The sequence below is a fragment of the Bufo bufo genome, chromosome 1 (assembly GCF_905171765.1).
Source record: "Bufo bufo chromosome 1, aBufBuf1.1, whole genome shotgun sequence".
NCBI lineage: Eukaryota > Metazoa > Chordata > Amphibia > Anura > Bufonidae > Bufo > Bufo bufo.
In genome coordinates, this window is record NC_053389.1 from 278,417,181 (window position 1) to 278,438,876 (window position 21,696).

At 42.5% G+C, this 21,696-nt stretch overlaps 1 protein-coding gene across 4 annotated transcripts in view; it reads left to right on the forward strand.

Moving 5' to 3' along the window:
• The window catches only part of EBF1 (EBF transcription factor 1), a 357,532-nt gene that overhangs the window by 282,517 nt on the left and 53,319 nt on the right, over positions 1 to 21,696 (forward strand). For 2 of the 4 annotated variants that reach the window (XM_040439863.1, XM_040439880.1), the window contains exons 9-10: positions 12,704 to 12,837; positions 18,176 to 18,302. In XM_040439863.1, coding sequence (XP_040295797.1) covers positions 12,704 to 12,837; positions 18,176 to 18,302 — 261 coding nt within the window. The remainder of the gene's footprint in view (positions 1 to 12,703; positions 12,838 to 18,175; positions 18,303 to 21,696) is intronic. The other 2 variants (XM_040439870.1, XM_040439890.1) reach the window with 1 other exon arrangement.

A 21,696-nucleotide genomic window follows, 5' to 3' on the forward strand; every position in this document is an offset into this window, starting at 1 on the left:
TCGCTGCACGACTAAGTTCAGGACGTGTGCCATGCACGGCACGTGTGTCATTTTGCCCTGTTTCAGCGTGCTCAGTAGATTGGCACCGTTGTCGCACAGCACTTTACCAACTGTCAAATTCAGCGGGGTTAGCCACTGATCGGCTTGTGACCGCAGAGCTGAAAGCAGTGCAGGACCAGTGTGGCTCTTGGCTTCAAAGCACAACAGCCGCAGCACAGCATGCCAATGTCTCACCTGGCACATCAAATAGGTTCTGGGGAGCTTGGGGGGTGCAGCGGAAGAGGCGGTAGCAGTGGAAAAGGACGAGTCAGCCGAGGAGGAGATGGAGGATGGAGTAGTAGGAGGAGAAGAAGAAGAGGCAGGCCTGCATGCAATCCGTGGCGGTAACACCAAATCCACATGGGTGCCACGGGTTACATGCTTGATGGCCGTCAGAAGGTTCAACGAGTGGGCAGTAAAATTTATTTACCTTCCCTGCCCGTGTTTGCTAGACCACGTGTCTGTGGTCATATGTATCTTGGCATCGACACTGTGTGTCAGATATATATTCACTTGCCGCTGAATGTGGCCATATAGCTCTGGGATGCCCTTCTGGAAGAAATATTTCCCTCCTGGGACCCTCCCTTGCGGTGTGCCAATGGCCACAAATTTTCTAAAGGCCTCGGAGTCCACCAGTTTATATGGCAGTAGTTGGCGGGCTAGCAGTTCCGACAAGCAGGCGGTCAGCCGTTGGGCAACAGGATTATCTGGCGTCATCAACTTTTTACGCTCAAACATTTGGGCCACGAAAGCCTGCCTTCTGCCAGATGTACGCGACGAAGGCACGGTGGAAGGTGGAGTGGAGGACAAATGGGAGGAGAGAGGACAAGGATAAGAGGCAGGATGTGGAGTCTTTATGGGTTCTGAGAGCGTTGCTCCCACTGGGCTCGGTGATGGGAGGCCAGGTGCCTTCTTAAGGCGGTTGTCCCTAGGTGAGTGTTGGGCTTACCGCGACTTATGCGTTGACACTCAGCACAGGCTGCAGATGGCAACACTATTGTCAGCCTCTGACACGTTAAAAAAAGCCCACACTGCGGAGCCATGTGCTGGCGTTCTGGGAGCGCAAGATGTGACTGTGCATGGTGGATAGCTCGCTCCAGATACATTTGCAGTCTGCTTTTTGCCTCCTGTGCACTGCGAGTTTTGTCTGCTTCTCCTCCTTCTTCTCCCTATCTGCTGCTCCGTCTCTCCCTCTGAACTCCCCTCCTCTTCCTATCTTGTGACGTCCATTGACACGTCATCATCGTCACCTTCACCACCACTGACATTAGAGATCTCGGAGTAGGCAGCAACAGCGGGGACCACCCTCTTTGGGCTGATCTGGGTACTGTCGTCAGACTTCTGGGTGGCGGCCATTGGTATCTCCTCTTCCTCATCCAATGCCAAGAATGGCTGCGCATTGGTAACGTCTGGGAATAGATGGGAAAATAATTCCTCTGACTCGAGTGGAGGGGCTATAGTGGTGGTGGTGTCTTTGGGGATGCACACAGCAGAGAGTGAGGAGGGTGCAGATAGAGAGGATGAGGGTGCAGAAGCGGAAAGTTGAGTGAGCCACTCAACCAACTCTGGTGCGTCCTTTGACTTAATCACACGCACCTTTTCCAAATTCCCACTTAGGCTCCGGCCTGGTGCACCTGCCCGACCCCTACCACCCCTGTGGAACGGCCTGCCTCTTCCTCTGCCTGTCATTTTCAAAATCACCCTGTGCCAAAGTCCCTAGAGAAGAGCAGTATTTGTGGAAGCAGGTATATTGCAGGCCTCAATCAATATTTGGTGGAAACAGGTATATCAATCCCCTTAATCAGTATTTTGTGGAAGCAGGTGTATCGCAGGCCTCAATCAGTATTTGGTGGAAGCAGGTATATCAATCCCCTTAATCAGTATTTTGTGGAAGCAGGTATATAAAACCCCTTAATCAATATTTGGTGGAAGCAGGTATATCTCACCCCTCAATCTGCATTTTGTGGAAGCAGGTATATTAAACCTCTTAATCAGTATTTGGTGGAAGCAGGTATATCGCACCCCTCAATCTGTATTTTGTGGAATCAGCTATATCAAAACCTCTTAATCAGTATTTTGTGGAAGCAGGTATATCGCACCCCTCAATCAGTATTTTGTGGAAACAGGTATATAGAACCCCTTAATCAATATTTGGTGGAAGTAGGTATATCAATCCCCTTAATCAGTATTTTGTGGAAGCAGGTATATAGAACTCCTTAATTAATATTTTGTGGAAGCAGGTATATCGCACCCCTCAATCAGTATTTTGTGGAAGCAGGTATATTGCAGGCCTCAATCAATATTTGGTGGAAGCAGGTATATCGCACCCCTTAATCTGTATTTTGTGGAAACGGCTATATCAAACCCCTTAATCAGTATTTTGTGGAAGCAGGTATATCGCACCCCTCAATCAGTATTTTGTGGAAACAGGTATATAGAACCCCTTAATCAATATTTGGTGGACACAGGTATATCGCACCCCTCAATTAGTATTTTGTGGAAGCAGGTATATAAAAACCCCTTAATTAGTATTTTGTGGAAGCAGGTATATCACACCCCTCAATCTGTATTTTCTGGAAACAAGTATATAGAACCCCTTAATCAATATTTGGTGCAAGCAGGTATATCGCACCCCTCAATCAGTATTTTGTGGAAGCAGGTATATTGCAGGCCTCAATCAATATTTGATGGAAGCAGGTATATCGCACCCCTCCATCAGTATTTTGTGGAAGCAGGTATATCAAACTCCTTAATCAGTATTTTGTGGAAGCAGGTATATTGCACCCCTCAATCAGTTTTTTTGGGGGTAACAGGTATATCACACCTGTTGCAAATAGTTGTTCCAATAGCGCTTGTCCCTCTATATAGCTGCGGTATCGCAGAAGAACCGCACACAACTGCTGCACAATACAAGTGCACTATATACTTTCTATGTTAGAAAGTATATTATAGGTACAGTATATCACACCCTCAATCAGTTTTTTTGGGGGCAACAGGTATATAACACCAGTTGCAAATAGTTGTTCCAATACCGTTTGCCCCTCTATATAGCTGCGGTATTGTAGAAGAACCGCACACAACTGCTGCGCAATACAAATGCACTATAATATACTTTTTTATGTTAGAAAATATATTATTAGTATATCACACCCCTAAGTATATCACACCTATCGATAGCACACCTATACCAGTCCTTAAAAGGACTTTTGTGGCCCTATTAGCTAGCGTTTGGTGTCCCTAACAGTCTGTCCCTGCTCCACAAAGCAACCTCTCCCTACACTGGCAAAACACAGAATGTAAAATGGCTGCCAGATTGGGTTCTGTTATAGGGTGGGGGTGTGTCCATGTGCTGAAACGTCTCAATTGGCTGTCCTGTCCCACCTGATGTGTGTCATGGGTCAAAGTTCGGCGCAATGCAAAAGAATATGGCGCCGGCGGATATCGCCATATGTTCACATGTTCAGCGAATTGCGAACGCGCAAAGTTCGCCGCAAAACGACCGCCGAGCAAACCGCAAGGCCATCTCTAGTTGGCAGTACCAGTCATTGGACTGGGTACATCCAATTACACATGGCACTTCTCAGATAACAGTTTCTCTGTTTGAGATTCTGATAGCGAAGTTTTAAATTTTTTATCTGTGCCGAGAATCAGCGCTGGAATACATAATCTCATGGCAATAACTGCATCCTTCAGAAGTACAAGGTGGAGGCGGTTTTATGGAGTTGCCTGAAAATATGACCATAAAAAAGACTGCATGTCACACATAAAAAGTAAAGTTTGTTGGGTTGATGTTTTTTTTCTTGCTATTTTTAATAAAATATTTTTAACAGAAATAAATATATGTCTTTTATGGTAATATTTTATTTTGTGTTTCTAAGACTGTCTGATAAACCAAAATATCTGATAATCTCTCCTCTCAAACCTCAATAATGCTCTAATGCTCTGCATGTATTGTAAATAGAAAAGGGGAGAAAGAGGTGTCTTGCAGTGGCTTATCTTCCCACAAATAAAAGGATCAGATATGTTGATATCCAAAATGCCTAAACTCTAAGTCATGATGCTGGGACTCAGTGCTCTATTTATACCCCTTTCCTGGCCATGAACCAGTGCCAGTGATATTCTCTGACTCTCACTAGCTGTGTTACTGGTTCTTGTGCGTATTGGATTGCTCAATCCTCCAACCCCGGCTTGTCTTCTGACCACTCTGTGTCTCTTGTTTGGTACTGCGTTGTCCGTCTGGTTCTGATCTTGGCTTGTCTTCTGACCATTTTCTCTCATTTGGTACTGCATTACTTGTCCTGTTTATGCACAATCCTGTTTTTGTGTTTTGTCTCTTGGTGTTTGTTTGGCTCTGCACGTAAGTAGCATAGGGACTGTTGACCAGTTGCGGTCTTGCTACCTTGGGCTTGCAAGTAGGTAGGGAAAGCGGGCTGGGTTCTAGGTTAGGCCTGTCCCTACCTACAGGCGTTACAGTAGATTTATTAAAACTGTTGTAAAGGAAAACTGGCTTAGGCTACTTTCACACTAGCGTTCTTGCTAGATCCGGCAGGGCGCAGCAAAAACGCTTCCGGTACTGATAATACAACCATCTGCATCCGTTATGAACTAATCTGGTTGTATTATCTTTCACATAGCCAAGATGGATCAGTCATCAACACCATTGAAAATCAATGGGGGACGGGTCCGTTTTCTATTGTGTCAGAGAAAACGGATACGTCCCCATTGACTTGCATTGTGGGTCATGACGGATCCGTCTTGCTCCGCATCCCATGATGGAAAGCAAACCGCACCATGCTACGGTTTGCTCTCTGGTATGAGAACGTAACGGAATGCATTTTGGAGCACTCCGTTCTGTTCAGTTACGTTTTGTCCCCATTGATAATGAATGGGGACAAAACGGAAGCGTTTTTTTATGGTATTGAGACCTTATGATGGATCTCAATACCAGAAAATAGAAACGCTAATGTGAAAGTAGCTGTAATTGCCCATAGCAACCAATCCAATTCCACCTTTCATTTTTCAGAGCTCCTTTCTAAAGTTAAAGGTGAAATCTGATTGGTTGTTATGGGCAACTAAGCCAGTTTTTCCCTCCACATGTCTATATTACAACTACAGCTTGCTTTTTATCTTATTAGTTGGGTTTAATTAGATCCATAGATAAATAGAATTCATGATAGATAGATAGATAGATCGATAGATAGACAAGTAGATAGATAGATAGATATGAGTTAGATAGATATGAGTGGGTTAGTTAGATAGATAATAGATAAGTAACTGACACGCAGATAAATAGATAGATAGATAGATAGATAGATAGATAGATAGAAGATAGCGGCTTCAGTAAAATTCTTTATGTCTACAAATAAAAAGTTTGTACACTGTCTCAAATTGCAACAACCGCTTACTCATTTCAGATATATGAATCCTTAGTCCCGACTATGGCTTTGTATATCTAAAACGGGTAAAGATTTGTTACTGGATTTTTCTTCTATTTGGAAGCAGAGGAAAGGTACAATGCAGAGTCCTAAGAAATGATGCACCAGGATTGTTTCATCATGTATCTACTAAACCAGACATGTCAGGAGAGTGGAAAGGTCCTCTGTAAAACAATGGTAGCATTAGTTTAACTGCTAAGGCTAGCTGCAGACTAGCATCAGAGATCCGTCAGTCTGTTCCGGCATATATCCCGAGAATCTGCTGTAAGAAAACGGATGTGCGTATATCTCCTGGAATGTGGCCGGATCTCTGCCATTATAGTGAATGGAGCCGGACAGAGCATTGCAAACCGGAGTGCGCAGAGGTCCAGCAGGGTGTTCCCTGCCGGAACAGACTGTCGGATCTCTGACGCTAGTGTGCAACTAGCCTTAGTGAATTGATCTGTTAAACTGGCACCTACCAAGTCCTATTTGTGCTGAATGAAATGAATGGTGCTGTTTGTTATATTTTTAATTTGCGCACTCTTCAGCTTTACCACCATGTAAGCCCCTTTTAATTCGCCTATCATTGCAGTCTGGATGTGTGCGTCGTTTCCACACACCAGCAAATATTACATGTCCCCTAGACAAAGTTCACATCCCATAAATGAAATGTAAACCACTTAATCTGTTAGATTTTTTAGCCCTTGTCGGTATTTGCCTAACAAATCCCCGGGCTCGTGCCCTTTGATGATGCCTTGTAGGAATGCTAACACGCCAGATCAGCTGCAGAAGAGACAAAATGACATTTACATGGCTTTCATAAGCAATTGCACTGAAGGTTTCTTAAACAGACAGGGCATGGTAAAATTTAATAAACGGCGCCAGCCATCACGGCTAAAATTTGCATTTTCCGGCTGCACGGTACATTTGTGATAAAAGCTTTTATTTGTGAAGTGATCATTATTTTAACAAAGAGGAGCTACTTGATAATTTCCATTTTAACTCTCTAATACACTATCAGCTATTCAGGACTATTATGCTAAATTGTGGCTGTAATCATGTTATTGTCATAGATTGAAGAGGAGGGGGTTCTCCTCTGATGTTTTAACAAAAAAAATTGCGCCAGCACGTTTATCCCGCGACTACCGGAGAATTATTTATTACTGTGCCTCGCTGGGCCCAAGTGACACATCATTAGAAGCTCCTTCTGGATCTGCAGAGCTCAGGCGAAAACAATGGTGTAAAATTTAGTCCTAGAAAACGAGTTATTTTCCTGTATTGTCATCTGGGTAATTCAATATTACAAGCCAAAAACACACATTACTCTAGGTCTCGTTCATCAAAACTGACTATCAGAAAAACTGGCCACAGTGCAGCTTGTATTTTACCGGTTTAAAGGGGTTTTATGAGATGGATAATAATATCCATCTCATAAAATATCTGATTGTTGGGGGAACCCCAATTATCAGGTGTTAGAAGAGACCGCAGCACTCTAGTGAGTACTGCTGCCTCTTCCTAGGCCAGTGATGTCACATTCATCGGTCACATGACCTAGCATAGCTCAGTACCATTCAAGTGAATGTACCTGGGCTGCCATACCAAGCACAGCCACTCTCCAAAGAACGGCGCTGTGCTTGGTAAGCTGTGAGGAAGCCGAGGCCTTCACCAAAATGTTGCGGCCTCCTCAAACAGCTTTGATATTGATGACAATCTTGAGGATAGGTCAGTATTATTAAAAACCCGGAAATACCTTTAACCCCTTAAGGACCCATGACGTATCTGTACGGCATGGGTCCCGAATCCTTAAGGACCCATGACGTACCGGTACGTCATGAGTTTAAAATAAGATTGCGGCGCCCCGGGGGTTAATCCGAACGGGATGCCGGCTGAAATCATTCAGCCGGCATCCTGTCACAACGCCGGGGGGGTCATGTGACCCCCCCGTATCGGCGATCGCAGCAAACCGCAGGTCAATTCAGACCTGCGGTTTGCTGCGCTTTTAGCCGATTCTGATCAAACTTTAAAATGCCCGAAATAAAGTTTTATTAACCCCCCCTGCACCCCTGAATGATATTATGTGGGCAGGTGGTGCAGGGGGGTGTCGCAGGCGGTGCGGGAGGTGCGGGCGGTGCGGCAGGCGGGATCGCGATCCCCCGCCCGCCTCCCCTTGAATAATCGTTGGTGGACAGTAGTTATACCAGGGTGTCAGCACATTGCTGACACCCTGGTATAAACGGCGGACATCGGTGATGCGATGTCAGCCGTTTAACCCTTTCCATACAGCGGTCCGTACGGACCGCTGTATGGAAAAGGTTAACAGCTCAGGGAGCACCCTCCCTCTCCCATCAGGGGGCTGCTGTGCCTTTGCAGCCCCCCGATGGGAGAGGGAGAGAGCCCCCAGACAGCCCCCCCGACAGCCCCATCCTTACCCTTACCCGTCTGCGCAGTTGTGGCTACAACTGAGCAGACGGGGAAGGTTCCCATGGCAACAGGACGCCTTCTCAGGCATCCTGCTGTCCATGGTGCTGAACAGATCTGTGCTAAAGGCATAGATCTGTTCAGACAAAGTGTAAGTAAAATACAGTACAGTACCCTATATAGTGTACTGTACTGTATTATACAGACATCAGACCCACTGGATCTTCAAGAACCAAGTGGGTCTGGGTCAAAAAAAAAGTGAAAAAAGTGAAAAAAGTTAAGATTTAAAAAAAACACATTTATCACTGAATAAAAAAAAATAATACACTACACATATTAGGTATCGCCGCGTCCGTAACGACCTGATATATAAAACGGTCATGTTACTTTCCCCGCACGGTGAACGCCATAAAAATAAAAAAATAAAAAATATGAGAAAATTAAAATTTTGCCCACCTTACTTCCCAAAAAAGGTAATAAAAGTGATCAAAAAAGTCGCATGTACACCAAAATAGTACCAATCAAACCGTCATCTCATCCCGCAAAAATCATACCCTACCCAAGATAATCGCCCAAAAACTGAAAAAACTATGGCTCTTAGACTATGGAAACACTAAAACATGATTTTTTGTTTCAAAAATGAAATCATTGTGTAAAACTTAAATAAATAAAAAAAAGTATACATATTAGGTATCGACGCGTCCGTATCGACCGGCTCCATAAAAATATCACATGACCTAACCCCTCAGGTGACCACCGTAAAAAAATAAAAATAAAAACGGTGTAAAAAATGAAATTTTTTGTCATCTTACGTCACAAAAAGTGTAATAGCAAGCGATCAAAAAGTCATATGCACCCCAAAATAGTGCCAATCAAACCGTCATCTCATCCCGCAAAAAATGAGACCCTACTTAAGATAATCGCCCAAAAACTGAAAAAACTATGGCTCTTAGACTATGGAGACACTAAAACATTTTTTTGTTTTAAAAATGAAATCATTGTGTAAAACTTACATAAATAAAAAAAATGGTGTCAAAAAAACCAGTCCAGCAAAATCTGCCTTCCAAAAACCATATGGCATTCCTTTCCTTCTGCGCCCTGCTGTGTGCCCATACAGCGGTTTACGACCACATATGGGGTGTTTCTGTAAACTACAGAATCAGGGCCATAAGTAATGAGTTTTGTTTGGCTGTTAACCCTTGCTTTGTAACCAAAAAAGTGAAATTTTGAAATTGTATCTCTATTTTCCATTAAATCTTATGCAACACCTAAAGGGTTAACAAAGTTTGTAAAATCAGTTTTGAATACCTTGAGGGGTGTAGTTTCTTAGATGGGGTCACTTTTATGGAGTTTCTACTTTAGGGGTGCATCAGGGGGGCTTCAAATGGGACATGGTGTCAAAAAACCAGTCCAGCAAAATCTGGCTTCCAAAAACCATACGGCGCACCTTTCCCTCTACGCCCTACTGTGTGCCCGTACAGTAGTTTACGGCCACATATGGGGTGTTTCTGTAAACGGCAGAGTCAGGGCAATAAAGATACAGTCTTGTTTGGCTGTTAACCCTTGCTTTGTTAGTGGAAAATATGGGTTAAAATGGAAAATTAGGCAAAAAAATGAAATTCTCACATTTCATCCCCATTTGCCAATAACTCTTGTGCTACACCTAAAGGGTTAACGAAGTTTGTAAAATCAGTTTTGAATACCTTGAGGGGTGTAGTTTATAGAATGGGGTCATTTTTGGGCGGTTTCTATTATGTAAGCCTCGCAAAATGACTTCTGACCTGTAGTGGTCCCTAAAAATTGGGTTTTTGTAAATTTCAGAAAAATTTCAAGATTTGCTTCTAAACTTCTAAGCCTTGTAACATCCCCAAAAAATAAAATATCATTCCCAAAATGCTACAAACATGAAGTAGACATATGGGGAATGTAAAGTCATCACAATTTTTTGGGGTATTACTATGTATTACAGAAGTAGAGAAACTGAAACTTTGAAATTTGCAAATTTTTCAAAATATTTGGTAAATATGGTATTTTTTTATGCAAAAAAATTAACTTTTTTGACCCAATTTTAGCAGTGTCATGAAGTACAATATGTGACGAAAAAACAATATCAGAACGGCCTGGATAAGTCAAAGCGTTTTAAAGTTATCAGCACTTAAAGTGAAACTGGTCAGATTAGCAAAAAATGGGCAAGTCCTTAAGGTGAAATAGGGCTGAGTCCTTAAGGGGTAAAAGGGGTACTTCTGCTATAAATGAAATGTTCTACAATTTTATAATATACATTAGGTCAGATTTACTAATGAAAGTGTGCCAGAATTATAGGGACCTAACTTAGTGGGAAGGAGTTTTCTGTTAGTTCCATATTGATGGCCTATCCTCAGTATAGATCATCAATATCTGATCAGCTGTTGCAGCCCCGACAAATTCAAATCTGTCTGCCTGTCTATTTATATGTCTCATATCTATCTATCCATCAATCTATGCCTCTATCTATCTATCTATCTATCTATCTATCTATCTATCTATCTATCTATCACCTATATCAATACTATGAGGCACATTTATTAAGATTGGAGTTAATATAGCAATAAGCTGGAGGTAGATCCTCTGAAGTTCGGCGCTGTCTTACATTCAGACCTTTTTCTACGCCTAAACAGGTGTAGAAAATGGTGAATGAGATGGGCCTGCCGGCCCATCCCCTTCCCCGCCCACACACGCCCACAATTTTTCACCTGCACGCCGTGGATTTAAACTCCCTCAAACACAATCTGAAGAAGGGCACCAAAATTGGGCCCGAAACGTTGCAATAAATGTTAGAAATGTAACACTGGTGTTGAAATTTGAATGAATAAAAATTTAACTTTTAAATATCACTCCTTTGGCGTGCTGTCTCAAACTCAATTGGAACGATATATATGGATTTCTGTGGTGGAAGGAGTCAACTCGGGACGTGCACCCACAAAAGCCATTAGTGGATCAGTGCTGTGGTCTTACTTTGATTCAAAACACAATTTTAGACCTGGCGTGAGCGGGGCGAAGAGGCAGATAGTGGCGCAACTAACCATTGCGCTTCTATCTGCTCCTCAAATACTCCTAATATAGGCATATTTCAGCATGATAAATGACCCCCTATGTTCCACAGGTCACTCATAGTGAATTGTGTTTTTTTGAAATGTACACTGCGTGCAGAATTATTAGGCAAATGAGTATTTTGACCACATCATCCTCTTTATGCATGTTGTCTTACTCCAAGCTGTATAGGCTCCAAAGCCTACTACCAATTAAGCATATTAGGTGATGTGCATCTCTGTAATGAGAAGGGGTGTGGTCTAATGACATCAACACCCTATATTAGGTGTGCATAATTATTAGGCAACTTCCTTTCCTTTGGCAAAATGGGTCAAAAGAAGGACTTGACAGGCTCAGAAAAGTCAAAAATAGTGAGATATCTTGCAGAGGGATGCAGCACTCTTAAAATTGCAAAGCTTCTGAAGCGTGATCATCGAACAATCAAGCGTTTCATTCAAAATAGTCAACAGGGTCGCAAGAAGCGTGTGGAAAAAGCAAGGCGCAAAATAACTGCCCATGAACTGAGAAAAGTCAAGCGTGCAGCTGCCAAGATGCCACTTGCCACCAGTTTGGCCATATTTCAGAGCTGCAACATCACTGGAGTGCCCAAAAGCACAAGGTGTGCAATACTCAGAGACATGGCCAAGGTAAGAAAGGCTGAAAGACGACCACCACTGAACAAGACACACAAGCTGAAACGTCAAGACTGGGCCAAGAAATATCTCAAGACTGATTTTTCTAAGGTTTTATGGACTGATGAAATGAGAGTGAGTCTTGATGGGCCAGATGGATGGGCCCGTGGCTGGATTGGTAAAGGGCAGAGAGCTCCAGTCCGACTCAGACGCCAGCAAGGTGGAGGTGGAGTACTGGTTTGGGCTGGTATCATCAAATATGAGCTTGTGGGGCCTTTTCGGGTTGAGGATGGAGTCAAGCTCAACTCCCAGTCCTACTGCCAGTTTCTGGAAGACACCTTCTTCAAGCAGTGGTACAGGAAGAAGTCTGCATCCTTCAAGAAAAACATGATTTTCATGCAGGACAATGCTCCATCACACGCGTCCAAGTACTCCACAGCGTGGCTGGCAAGAAAGGGTATAAAAGAAGAAAATCTAATGACATGGCCTCCTTGTTCACCTGATCTGAACCCCATTGAGAACCTGTGGTCCATCATCAAATGTGAGATTTACAAGGAGGGAAAACAGTACACCTCTCTGAACAGTGTCTGGGAGGCTGTGGTTGCTGCTGCACGCAATGTTGATGGTGAACAGATCAAAACACTGACAGAATCCATGGATGGCAGGCTTTTGAGTGTCCTTGCAAAGAAAGGTGGCTATATTGGTCACTGATTTGTTTTTGTTTTGTTTTTGAATGTCAGAAATGTATATTTGTGAATGTTGAGATGTTATATTGGTTTCACTGGTAAAAATAAATAATTGAAATGGGTATATATTTGTTTTTTGTTAATTTGCCTAATAATTATGCACAGTAATAGTCACCTGCACACACAGATATCCCCCTAAAATAGCTAAAACTAAAAACAAACTAAAAACTACTTCCAAAAATATTCAGCTTTGATATTAATGAGTTTTTTGGGTTCATTGAGAACATGGTTGTTGTTCAATAATAAAATTAATCCTCAAAAATACAACTTGCCTAATAATTCTGCACTCCCTGTAAATGCTAATGTCTTACTATAAAAAGTATTGAGTGGTCAGTATAATAATGCATTGTCTCTTTTCCCTCATTACTTGTCTTTTGATAAGCAGCTACACCATGTATCAAAGCAATCAGTCCAAGCGAAGGATGGACGACTGGAGGTGCCACAGTCATCGTCATAGGAGACAATTTCTTTGATGGCTTACAGGTTATATTTGGCACCATGCTGGTCTGGAGTGAGGTAGGTGTTTCTTAAGAGTTATTGAGAAATTACTTGTGGGAAGGGCAAGCGTATAAACCGAGCCATGAGATTCTCTAAAGCAACAGTGCCATGGAAATATACAAGTAATACAATGTAGTTTTACAGTATAGTCCACACAAATGGCTACAGTAGGTTGTGTTAAAGGGGTTCTCTGGAAATTAAGAAAATAAAAATACTTAAATATTACTTTATAATAAATATATTTCCAAAAACCTTTCATTATTTATAATGGCTCATTTTGTCTGGGGAGCAATCATCAGGGCAAACAAAATGGCCGCCATCCTATTAGTACACACAAAACCTGTCCTAATCACATAGCAGGACAAGTTACTTCACAACACTGAGGTAAAGAGCTGCCTTATCCTCCTCTCTGCCCTACTGGTGAGGGATTATGATCCTGAATACAGCGGATAAGAACTTTAGCCGAATCTCTGGGGAATTTAGTACAGAGAGGATGGACAGGGCAGACTGTGGTAATGGTGACTGCATACAAGTGCTGCTGCTCATTAGCCACACCTCACCCTCCTCTCTTGTCTCCTCATCATCTCCATTCCCACAGAGATTCACCTGTATTTAGGAGCATAATCCCTGACAAATAGAGCAGAGAGGAGGATGAGGCAGATGTTTACCACAGTGTTGTGAAGTAACTTCTCTTCCTGTATGATTAGGACAGATTTTGTGTGCACTAATAGGACGGCGGCCATTTTATTTCTCCTAATGACTGCTCCCCAAACAAAAATGAGCCATTATAACGAATGAAAGGTATTTGGGAATATATTTATCATAAAGTAATATTTAAATATTTTTATTTTCTTTATTCCCAGAGAACCCCTTTAAGTCCTGAATTACGAGTGATGTCTATATAATGTCTATAAAAATTCATAAAAAGCTAGCTATAAAGCATACATTTTAATAACATTTAGCAAACTGAAAAGTGTTATCCCTTTCTGAGAAAATCAGAACTGTTAGTAAGTATGCAATACAAGGAAAAGGTATAGTTAATATGGCAATATTCACACATGGAATTATAGAGAATGTCTCACCATGAAAACTCTTTTTCTAAATACAGCCTCTCCAGCATCTGCTGGAACCTCCCTAGGTAAATGTAGTACTATGAGGTTCCAATTTAAATAAATGCCAATCCAGGTATTACTGTACATTAATGGCTCCACCACAGTGGGAGTCGTTCTTGCTAAATGGCTCTACCTTCTGACCCTGAGGGTACCAAGCAGGTTACCCACTATGAAATCTCCATATGGACAGGAGTTGTCTTGATGAGACAACCCTTAATAGGTGGTGCAACTTACCAGGGTCTCTTAGCTGATATCTCCACTAGTTTCTAGGATTAGAAGGGTAGAAAGTTTTCTTTAGCCTTCACTATGGTGGGTAGCTGAACGGAAGGTGACTGCGATCCTTCTACTGTATTTAGATACCCCATCACCAGAGACATTTCTTTCACCTGGCACCAAGGGCACGTGCTCCATGTCTATAGGCATCATTGACCACCACATCTAATTATACTGATGTCTACCTCTCAATATGTGACAATGGTGTATCTTCAGAGCCTATCAACACGTCCAGCCCCTTCCAAAGCATTATGGGTTTAAATAGTACTTGGCAGTGGGAAGTAGAAGAGGAGAAAAAGTTATATACAAGATAATATTGAGCAATACAAGATAAAACGTTTACTTTACGCCATTGTCCCTTTAGAATTATATTTTTAAAGTAAGAAAAAGAAAGGGTTGGAGAATGACATCGACATTGTATAAGAATGGTGCAGTTAATCATTGTCTTGTCCTGTGGAATAGAGGGAATTGCCTTGTGTTCATAGTCAGTGTGAAATCTTTGTCAGGATTCCATTCAGAAATCCCCACCCGGCAGGACAATACCCAGCTCTGTGCGAGACGTGTGATGACAGCGAGGGAGCAGTTCTGATATAACTGGGAGGCAAAGTGCAAAAATCCTATATTATAGAGAGCTTTACACCATAAAAAGCCTCCTAACAAGGAAACTCCTTACAATTCCTGGGATTTGAGAGCCTTGTCTGGCGCCATTGTTATCTGACACATTACACGTGTTGGGGTCGCGGCTCCGATACATTTATTACAAAAAAAAAGGACGCAACTAATGAGATTCAGAGCACTGAATTCCTGATGTTTTAGGGCCAAGAAGAGCTAGAGATGTGGGCTAATTGATACATTTGGGTTTTCTTGGCTTCTGCTGACCCCCTACCTATCCTGTTTCACATGTGGTTGCAATCCTTGCTGCCAGCTTGTTCTTTGCTGTGAAACATGAGATTCGTCTCTGTGCTATTCTCACACTTTGTCCCTCATGCTGTTAGATTTCACAATGTATTTTTTTTATTAGCTGGCACTTTTTACTGTTCTCTAAAAGGACAACAAAAATCATGTTTTATACAGCTTTAAATGAAGATTTACGCACATGGCGCTAAGATATTCTGCCGCATGGTACAAAATTAGGCCCTTTGTCCTTGGCTAGTTTGTGACAACTGTAGCAAATTGCATAATAACAGCCATTGATACCATCTAATCATGGCAGTATATTGTTGGGTTAGAAGATGACCATGACTAACTTCATGGATTGTCATTGTATGCTTTTTTTAACCACACACCCAAACTGCAGTAACTGTACATAATCCAGTTTCTCAACTAATGCACTGTAATGCCAAGATAATATCAAGTCTGGTCACTCATTTGTGAATAAGGTTGGACATATACCTTAGATGATTGTTGGCCAACATATTTTTTAGCCAAAGCTATTCCTTCCAAAGCCTCGTAAATATGAATACTTGGTTCAGCTGATCTCTGGCAGCAGCTTATGTCCTTTGAGTGTTGTGCATGTTGAAATAATGTCAGACTCTTCTTTCCCCCATCATCTGCCATCAGGGGAGACCCCAATACACCTTAGATGGTTATCCAATCCCACAGAAACCAGTGGGTTTGGCTAGCGTTCATATTGGGTTGGGCCACCTTAATGAATACTTAGATGACTGCTAGATGTATTTGCACCAAGTTATGGAATTGGCAAACGTTGTTGGTATGGCCTGATGTCACATTTGAGAAGAATAGTGAAATTAATAGTAGAATATATAAATTCCAGTTCCACAGTCAAAGCTAGAGCCAAAGACTAAGTATGTTGGAATCTACTTGATCCCAACCACATTTCAAGCAATTTTTCAGACTTCATTGGAAGCCCAAACCAGTTCCACGAACAATTATCCAATCAATTGAATTGCTGTCAGTTAGGGGTCCTATATATTCTGGGTGAACTTCTAAAAACTGTCATTTGCGATTTATAAAGAATTACTACTCCTCTATCTCTTAAGAGATTACATTGACCAAGTTGGTCAGTGGCCTACCTATAAGGCTTTTAGGGATAATGATTGCAATCTGGCTTTAACTCTCAACACAAATTCTATGCTAATTAATTTCTTAAAGGGGTTCTCTCACTTCAGCAAATATCATTTATTAAGTAGAGGAAGTTAGTACAAGGCACTTACCAATGTTTTGTGATTAGCCATATTGCCTTCTTTACTAGCTGAATTCATTTTTCCATCACATTATACACTGCTTATTTCCATGGGTACGACCGCCCTGCAATCCAGCAGCAGTGGCACACTAGCCTATGTGAGCTCCCACAGTCCCGCCACCAAAGTGGCCAGGCGCTTTTTCCTAAATTGTGAAAGCACGACCAGCACTGATGGATTGCTGGGTGGTCATAACCATGGAAACGAGCAGTGTATAATGTGATGGAAAAATGAACGAAGCCAGCAAAGGAAGCAATATGGGCAATCACAATACATTAGTCAGTGCCTTTTATTTACTTTCTCTACATGATAAATGCCACTTACTGCAGTGAGACAACTCCTTAGGCTACTTTCACACCTGCGTTCAGGTGTCCGCTCTGAGCTCCGTTTGAAGGGGCTCACAAGCGGCCCTGAACGCAGCCGTCCGGCCCTAATGCATTCTCAGTGGAGGCGGATCCACTGAGAATACATCCGCCTGCCAGCGCTCCGCCTCCGCTCCGCTCAGTTAGCGGACACCTGAACGCTGCTTGCAGCGTTCGGGTGTCCGCCTGGCCGTGCGGAGGCGAGCGGATCCGTCCAGACTTACAATGTAAGTCAATGGGGACGGATCCGCTTGAAGATGACACTGGCTTAATCTTCAAGCGGATCCGCCCCCATTGACTTTCAATGTAAAGTCTGGACGGATCCGCTCAGGCTACTTTCACACTTTTTCTAAGTTATAATGCAGACGGATCCGTTCTGAACGGATGCAAACGTCTGCATTATAGGAGCGGATCCGTCTGATAAAACATCAGACGGACCCGCTCCGAACGCTAGTGTGAAAGTAGCCTTAAATGTATAGGGTTGGAGCTCCACCATTCTACTCCTGATAAATCCCTTCCATAGGATTAGGGGGTATTCCAATCTCAGCTTTTCATGGCCAAGATGGCAATAACCACAGTAAGTGACAGGTTATTCGTATTCACATACGCATCTCTGCCATCGCTCTATTGTTTCCTTAACTGTCATAGTAGTGAATTAGAGATAGGCAAACAGCGTAGTTTACTGTGTTACACTGTTAACTTAGCTCCCATTCACTGCTGTTAAAGTTATGGAAGCTGTTTGGCCGTTTTCATAACTTCTCCTACCCCCAGCTGGTGCTTACTGCAGTTATTCCAATCTCAGCCAAGATAGGAATAACCTTTTTAAATGATAAAATTCTGGGTTTCTGTTGTCACCACTAGGGGTGCACTCTCTCTATATTGTTATACAGTGAACTTCATAATAATTGTATGCAGTAATGACCTCCGCTCCCCCTAGTGGTGGCTGCAGGCAGCTAGAATTTGATCATTTAATCCTATGTCTATGCAGTGGCTTTGGAGATCTGTATCAGATAACTGGAGCTCCAACCATTATAAAGATGAATTATAAAATTAATCAGCACATAATATTGTAACCAAAAAACGACATTGTGCTAAAAGATGGACAGTCACTTAAAGAGCAAACATTTGACTCTGCCCACACATACTTGAACAATCTATGCTATGGCCAAACATTCAACTTTTAGATTTGAGTTAAAGTTAGAACGCCATTAATGCTCATTGGATCAGTAACACTTTTGTGTGTGAGGTATATTCTCATTGTCTCCCACGTGTTACATAGAAACACTGACAACTTAATTGCATCTTTTGTGCCTTTGTTTATAAGGATGTGTCACAGAGATGTTACGGAGAACTGGAAATATACAACTATCCCTTCATTGGCTTATTGTAATTTGCTTTGTTTCTTCAGTTAATCACACCCCACGCCATCCGCGTGCAGACCCCTCCCCGACATATCCCAGGAGTGGTGGAAGTGACATTATCCTACAAATCCAAGCAGTTCTGCAAAGGAACACCTGGGAGATTCATCTACACAGGTAGGCTTCATGCACATAGTGCTTGTCTTATATCTGTCATGGGACAAAAGTGGTTCTGATATTTGCCAGTATTCACTAGAATGAAAAATTCTATGCAGTAGGATCCAATAATATTGCCTTGTGCTCTACGTCCCACTACTTGTTTCTAGCAAATGAATAGCAGCCCACAAAGTAGTCACTATAAGTATATGTCCATAATGTATAGCGCCTATCTGTAGATAGACCTGTTAGCCGGCACTTGATCTGTAACTACCTCCGTCTGCCACTGGCTGTTCCTTCTTAATAACTGATCAGCCATGAAATAGAGATCAGTCATAGGGAGCTGAGGCCAACACAAACATATCGACAAACACAAAGCCAATAACAGCCCAATGCAGAAACTTCATTCATCATCTAAGAGACAGAAGACTCTGGAGAGAGAATAAACCCATTGCCAGGAAGTGTCTAGGAGACTGCGATGAGACTCCAAAGTCATCGAATTGTCTCTCCCAAACCACTTCACTGCCTTGAGAATAGTTAGATGAATTCATAGCATTCATTGCTATTGGGGCTATAGTTATATCACCTAAGACCAAATGTTGCAGTACTGTCAAATTGTAGACTTTATAGGCATTACTGTACTTGGGCTGACCTGGGTGACACCCTATATTTTGACTTGCAGATTCAGGCCAATCTTGGCTTAGAACAATAAATTGGGGATGATCCTTTAATATGGAGTACTGCATTGGGAATAGTGTTTGCTGAGAGCATTATTTTGCGACTGTTCAAGGACTGTGAGTGGACTGCTTTGGTACCATCTAAGGGTAAAAGTGCTATAAAGTCATTGATGGGAGAGCCTTGTCTTGGGATCAGTTATAAAATATTGTAGACAGGTTAAAAGTGCACATTGTGACTCATTTACAAAAACTACAAGCTGCAAAAAGTGGAGCAATTGTCTTCAGTTATCAGTACAACGGGCCCTGGGGTCTAAAGGGTCCCAAAAGCATAGGAAGACACCAGTATAATAAATTATGCACAGTATGTGGGGCCAAGGAGCTTTAGGTAACGCCTCTGTAAAAAGCCAATGTGACTATTACATGAACAGGACAGATTTGTATCCACTAGAAGTAAACAATGATGGATCCTACTGATAAATTGAAACATAGGATATTTGGAAAATTTATTTCACTTTTATTACAAAAAGAATAACCTTTATTTACCAAAACTCAAATATCCCTTAAATATTTACATAAATGTTCGCAATAGACTACAGTAACCAAGTACAAAATGGCTCCATAATATTCAGTAAAAGCTAGATTTTCATTGGTTGATGCTTTTTTGGTAATATTCAGCATAACTCATATCAGTTTCCTTACTGTCAATCAACTTTTCAAACATAGAACTCAAGTTTTTTTTTTTTATATATTTTCCCAATGGCAATTGAAGGGTTAATACCTTTCACTTAGTTTTTTTTTTTTTGTATTGGGCTTAGGTTCTAGTGTTATTCCACATGAATTAGAGCCTTGACCTGAGTCCCACTCTTTAAAGTAATCAGAAAATTTATAGAGCAGCGGATAAAATAATAAAAAAAAGGTTGTAGGGATATCGACCCCGTGAAAATAATAACACGACTCATCTGTAGGAAGAAGAAAAATGAAGCAGTGGAAGGTAGTGGTGGTGGGGGGGTGTCTGGTGCGTGCTGCTGTGTGTATTGATCCAGAGGACAGAAGCACACGTTCATCTTCTCATTAGCTCTTGGCTCCATGGTCTCGTTACATGGACACCGCAGCGCTCAGAAGGAGGTGGAGAGGGGGGTGGAAGGAAGGATCGCAGCCTCTGACCAAGAAATAGGAAACAGATCCGAAGCAGCCATGGCCAAACTCACTGTCACCTTCCCACTGTGACAGGGCGGCTCCTTTTTCATCCTCTCTGACTTGACATAGGGGTAATTATACAACTGACATCCTAACAGCGATTTCCCAGTGGATGAAGCCCCCTGGAATATGTGTCCATCACTCCAGAGGAGACCTGGCCTTTCACAAGGGTCAATGAATAATTGATGGTTGGCACCAGTTAAATACACATTTGGTGCTTGTTTAAGAATTTTGAACTATGTGACCAACTGTACAATAGCAAGTTGAAACCAATCAAATTATAGGTGTCATTCTTCTTCTGCCTTCTGCTGGTACAGTAAGGTACAAACTATACAGTCACCTTATCCTGGTCCAACTGGTATTCTGGCCTTGATGATTGAAGGCAGCATGTCAGCAAGTGAACCATTGAGTAACCATACTACACAAGACAGGTTTCCCCGATTTTTGAGGACACAATAAGAAGCTAGCTGAGCCTATGCTGCTGTGCACAAAGCCAGCTTTAAGTGTATGTGAGTCTGAGTATACCCCACTCTCTGCTTTTCAAGCATAGAGCATATATACCCTTATCTCCATGGGACCTCCAAAACCTAGTGGTTCTTGGCATCTTCCTAGGTTTAGAAGGGTACTGACGCTGCTCTGTAAAATGCCTTGGACTTCACAGGCTTAGGAATGCAAAGTGCTGTTATGGAGACAAAACTTCCAAGTCCAAGGGCAGGCATACCAGATGACAGCATCCTAGCCTGGCATTAGCCTTATGGATCTCAGGTTGGACTAATCAGCATAGAAGCTGTCATATTACCAAAGAGGGGGAAACTGTACCAAACGTCATATTCACTTTTTATTCTAGATAAATACCTTTACTTGCGGGGTAACCCTCTCTCCCCCCCCCCCCCCACCCCCCGATGCTGCCACCCTGACTGTTTTTTTTAAATATCGCTCCTACGCCCCGCTGCGCCCTCCTGAAGTTTTCACGCTCAGTATGTTAATACTGAGCATCGGTACAGGGAGGAGGAGATGCCAGGGTTTCTCAATGGGCGTCTCCTTCTTCCTGAGTGTAGCGTGGTCCAATCACAGCGGAGAGCGGCACAGCCAGGCAGAAGGTGAGCTTTTTTTTCCTCCCTGGCTGTGCCGCTCTCCGCTGTGATTGGATCGCGGCACAGCCAGGGAGAAGGAGACGCCCATTGAGAAACCCTGGCGTCTCCTCCTCCCTGTACCAATGCTCAGTATTAGCATACTGAGCAGGAAAAATACAGGGGGGCACAGCGGGGAGCAGGAGCGATATTTTTAAAAAAACAGGCAGGGTGGCAGCATCAGCAGGGGGTACCCCGCAAGTAAAAGTATTTATCTAGAATAAAAAAAAAAACATGAAAGGTCCTCTTTAATATCCTAACAGCAATGGGAAAGCAAAGAAGTGCTGGGTCCTCTTTTCTCAAATTCGGGCATGCTGGCATCAACCAGGAGGAAGGCAATTTTTATCATCATATTCTCAACTGGGAATTCCTTTTGTTTCACAATTACTCCATCTGGATGATTCACCAAGA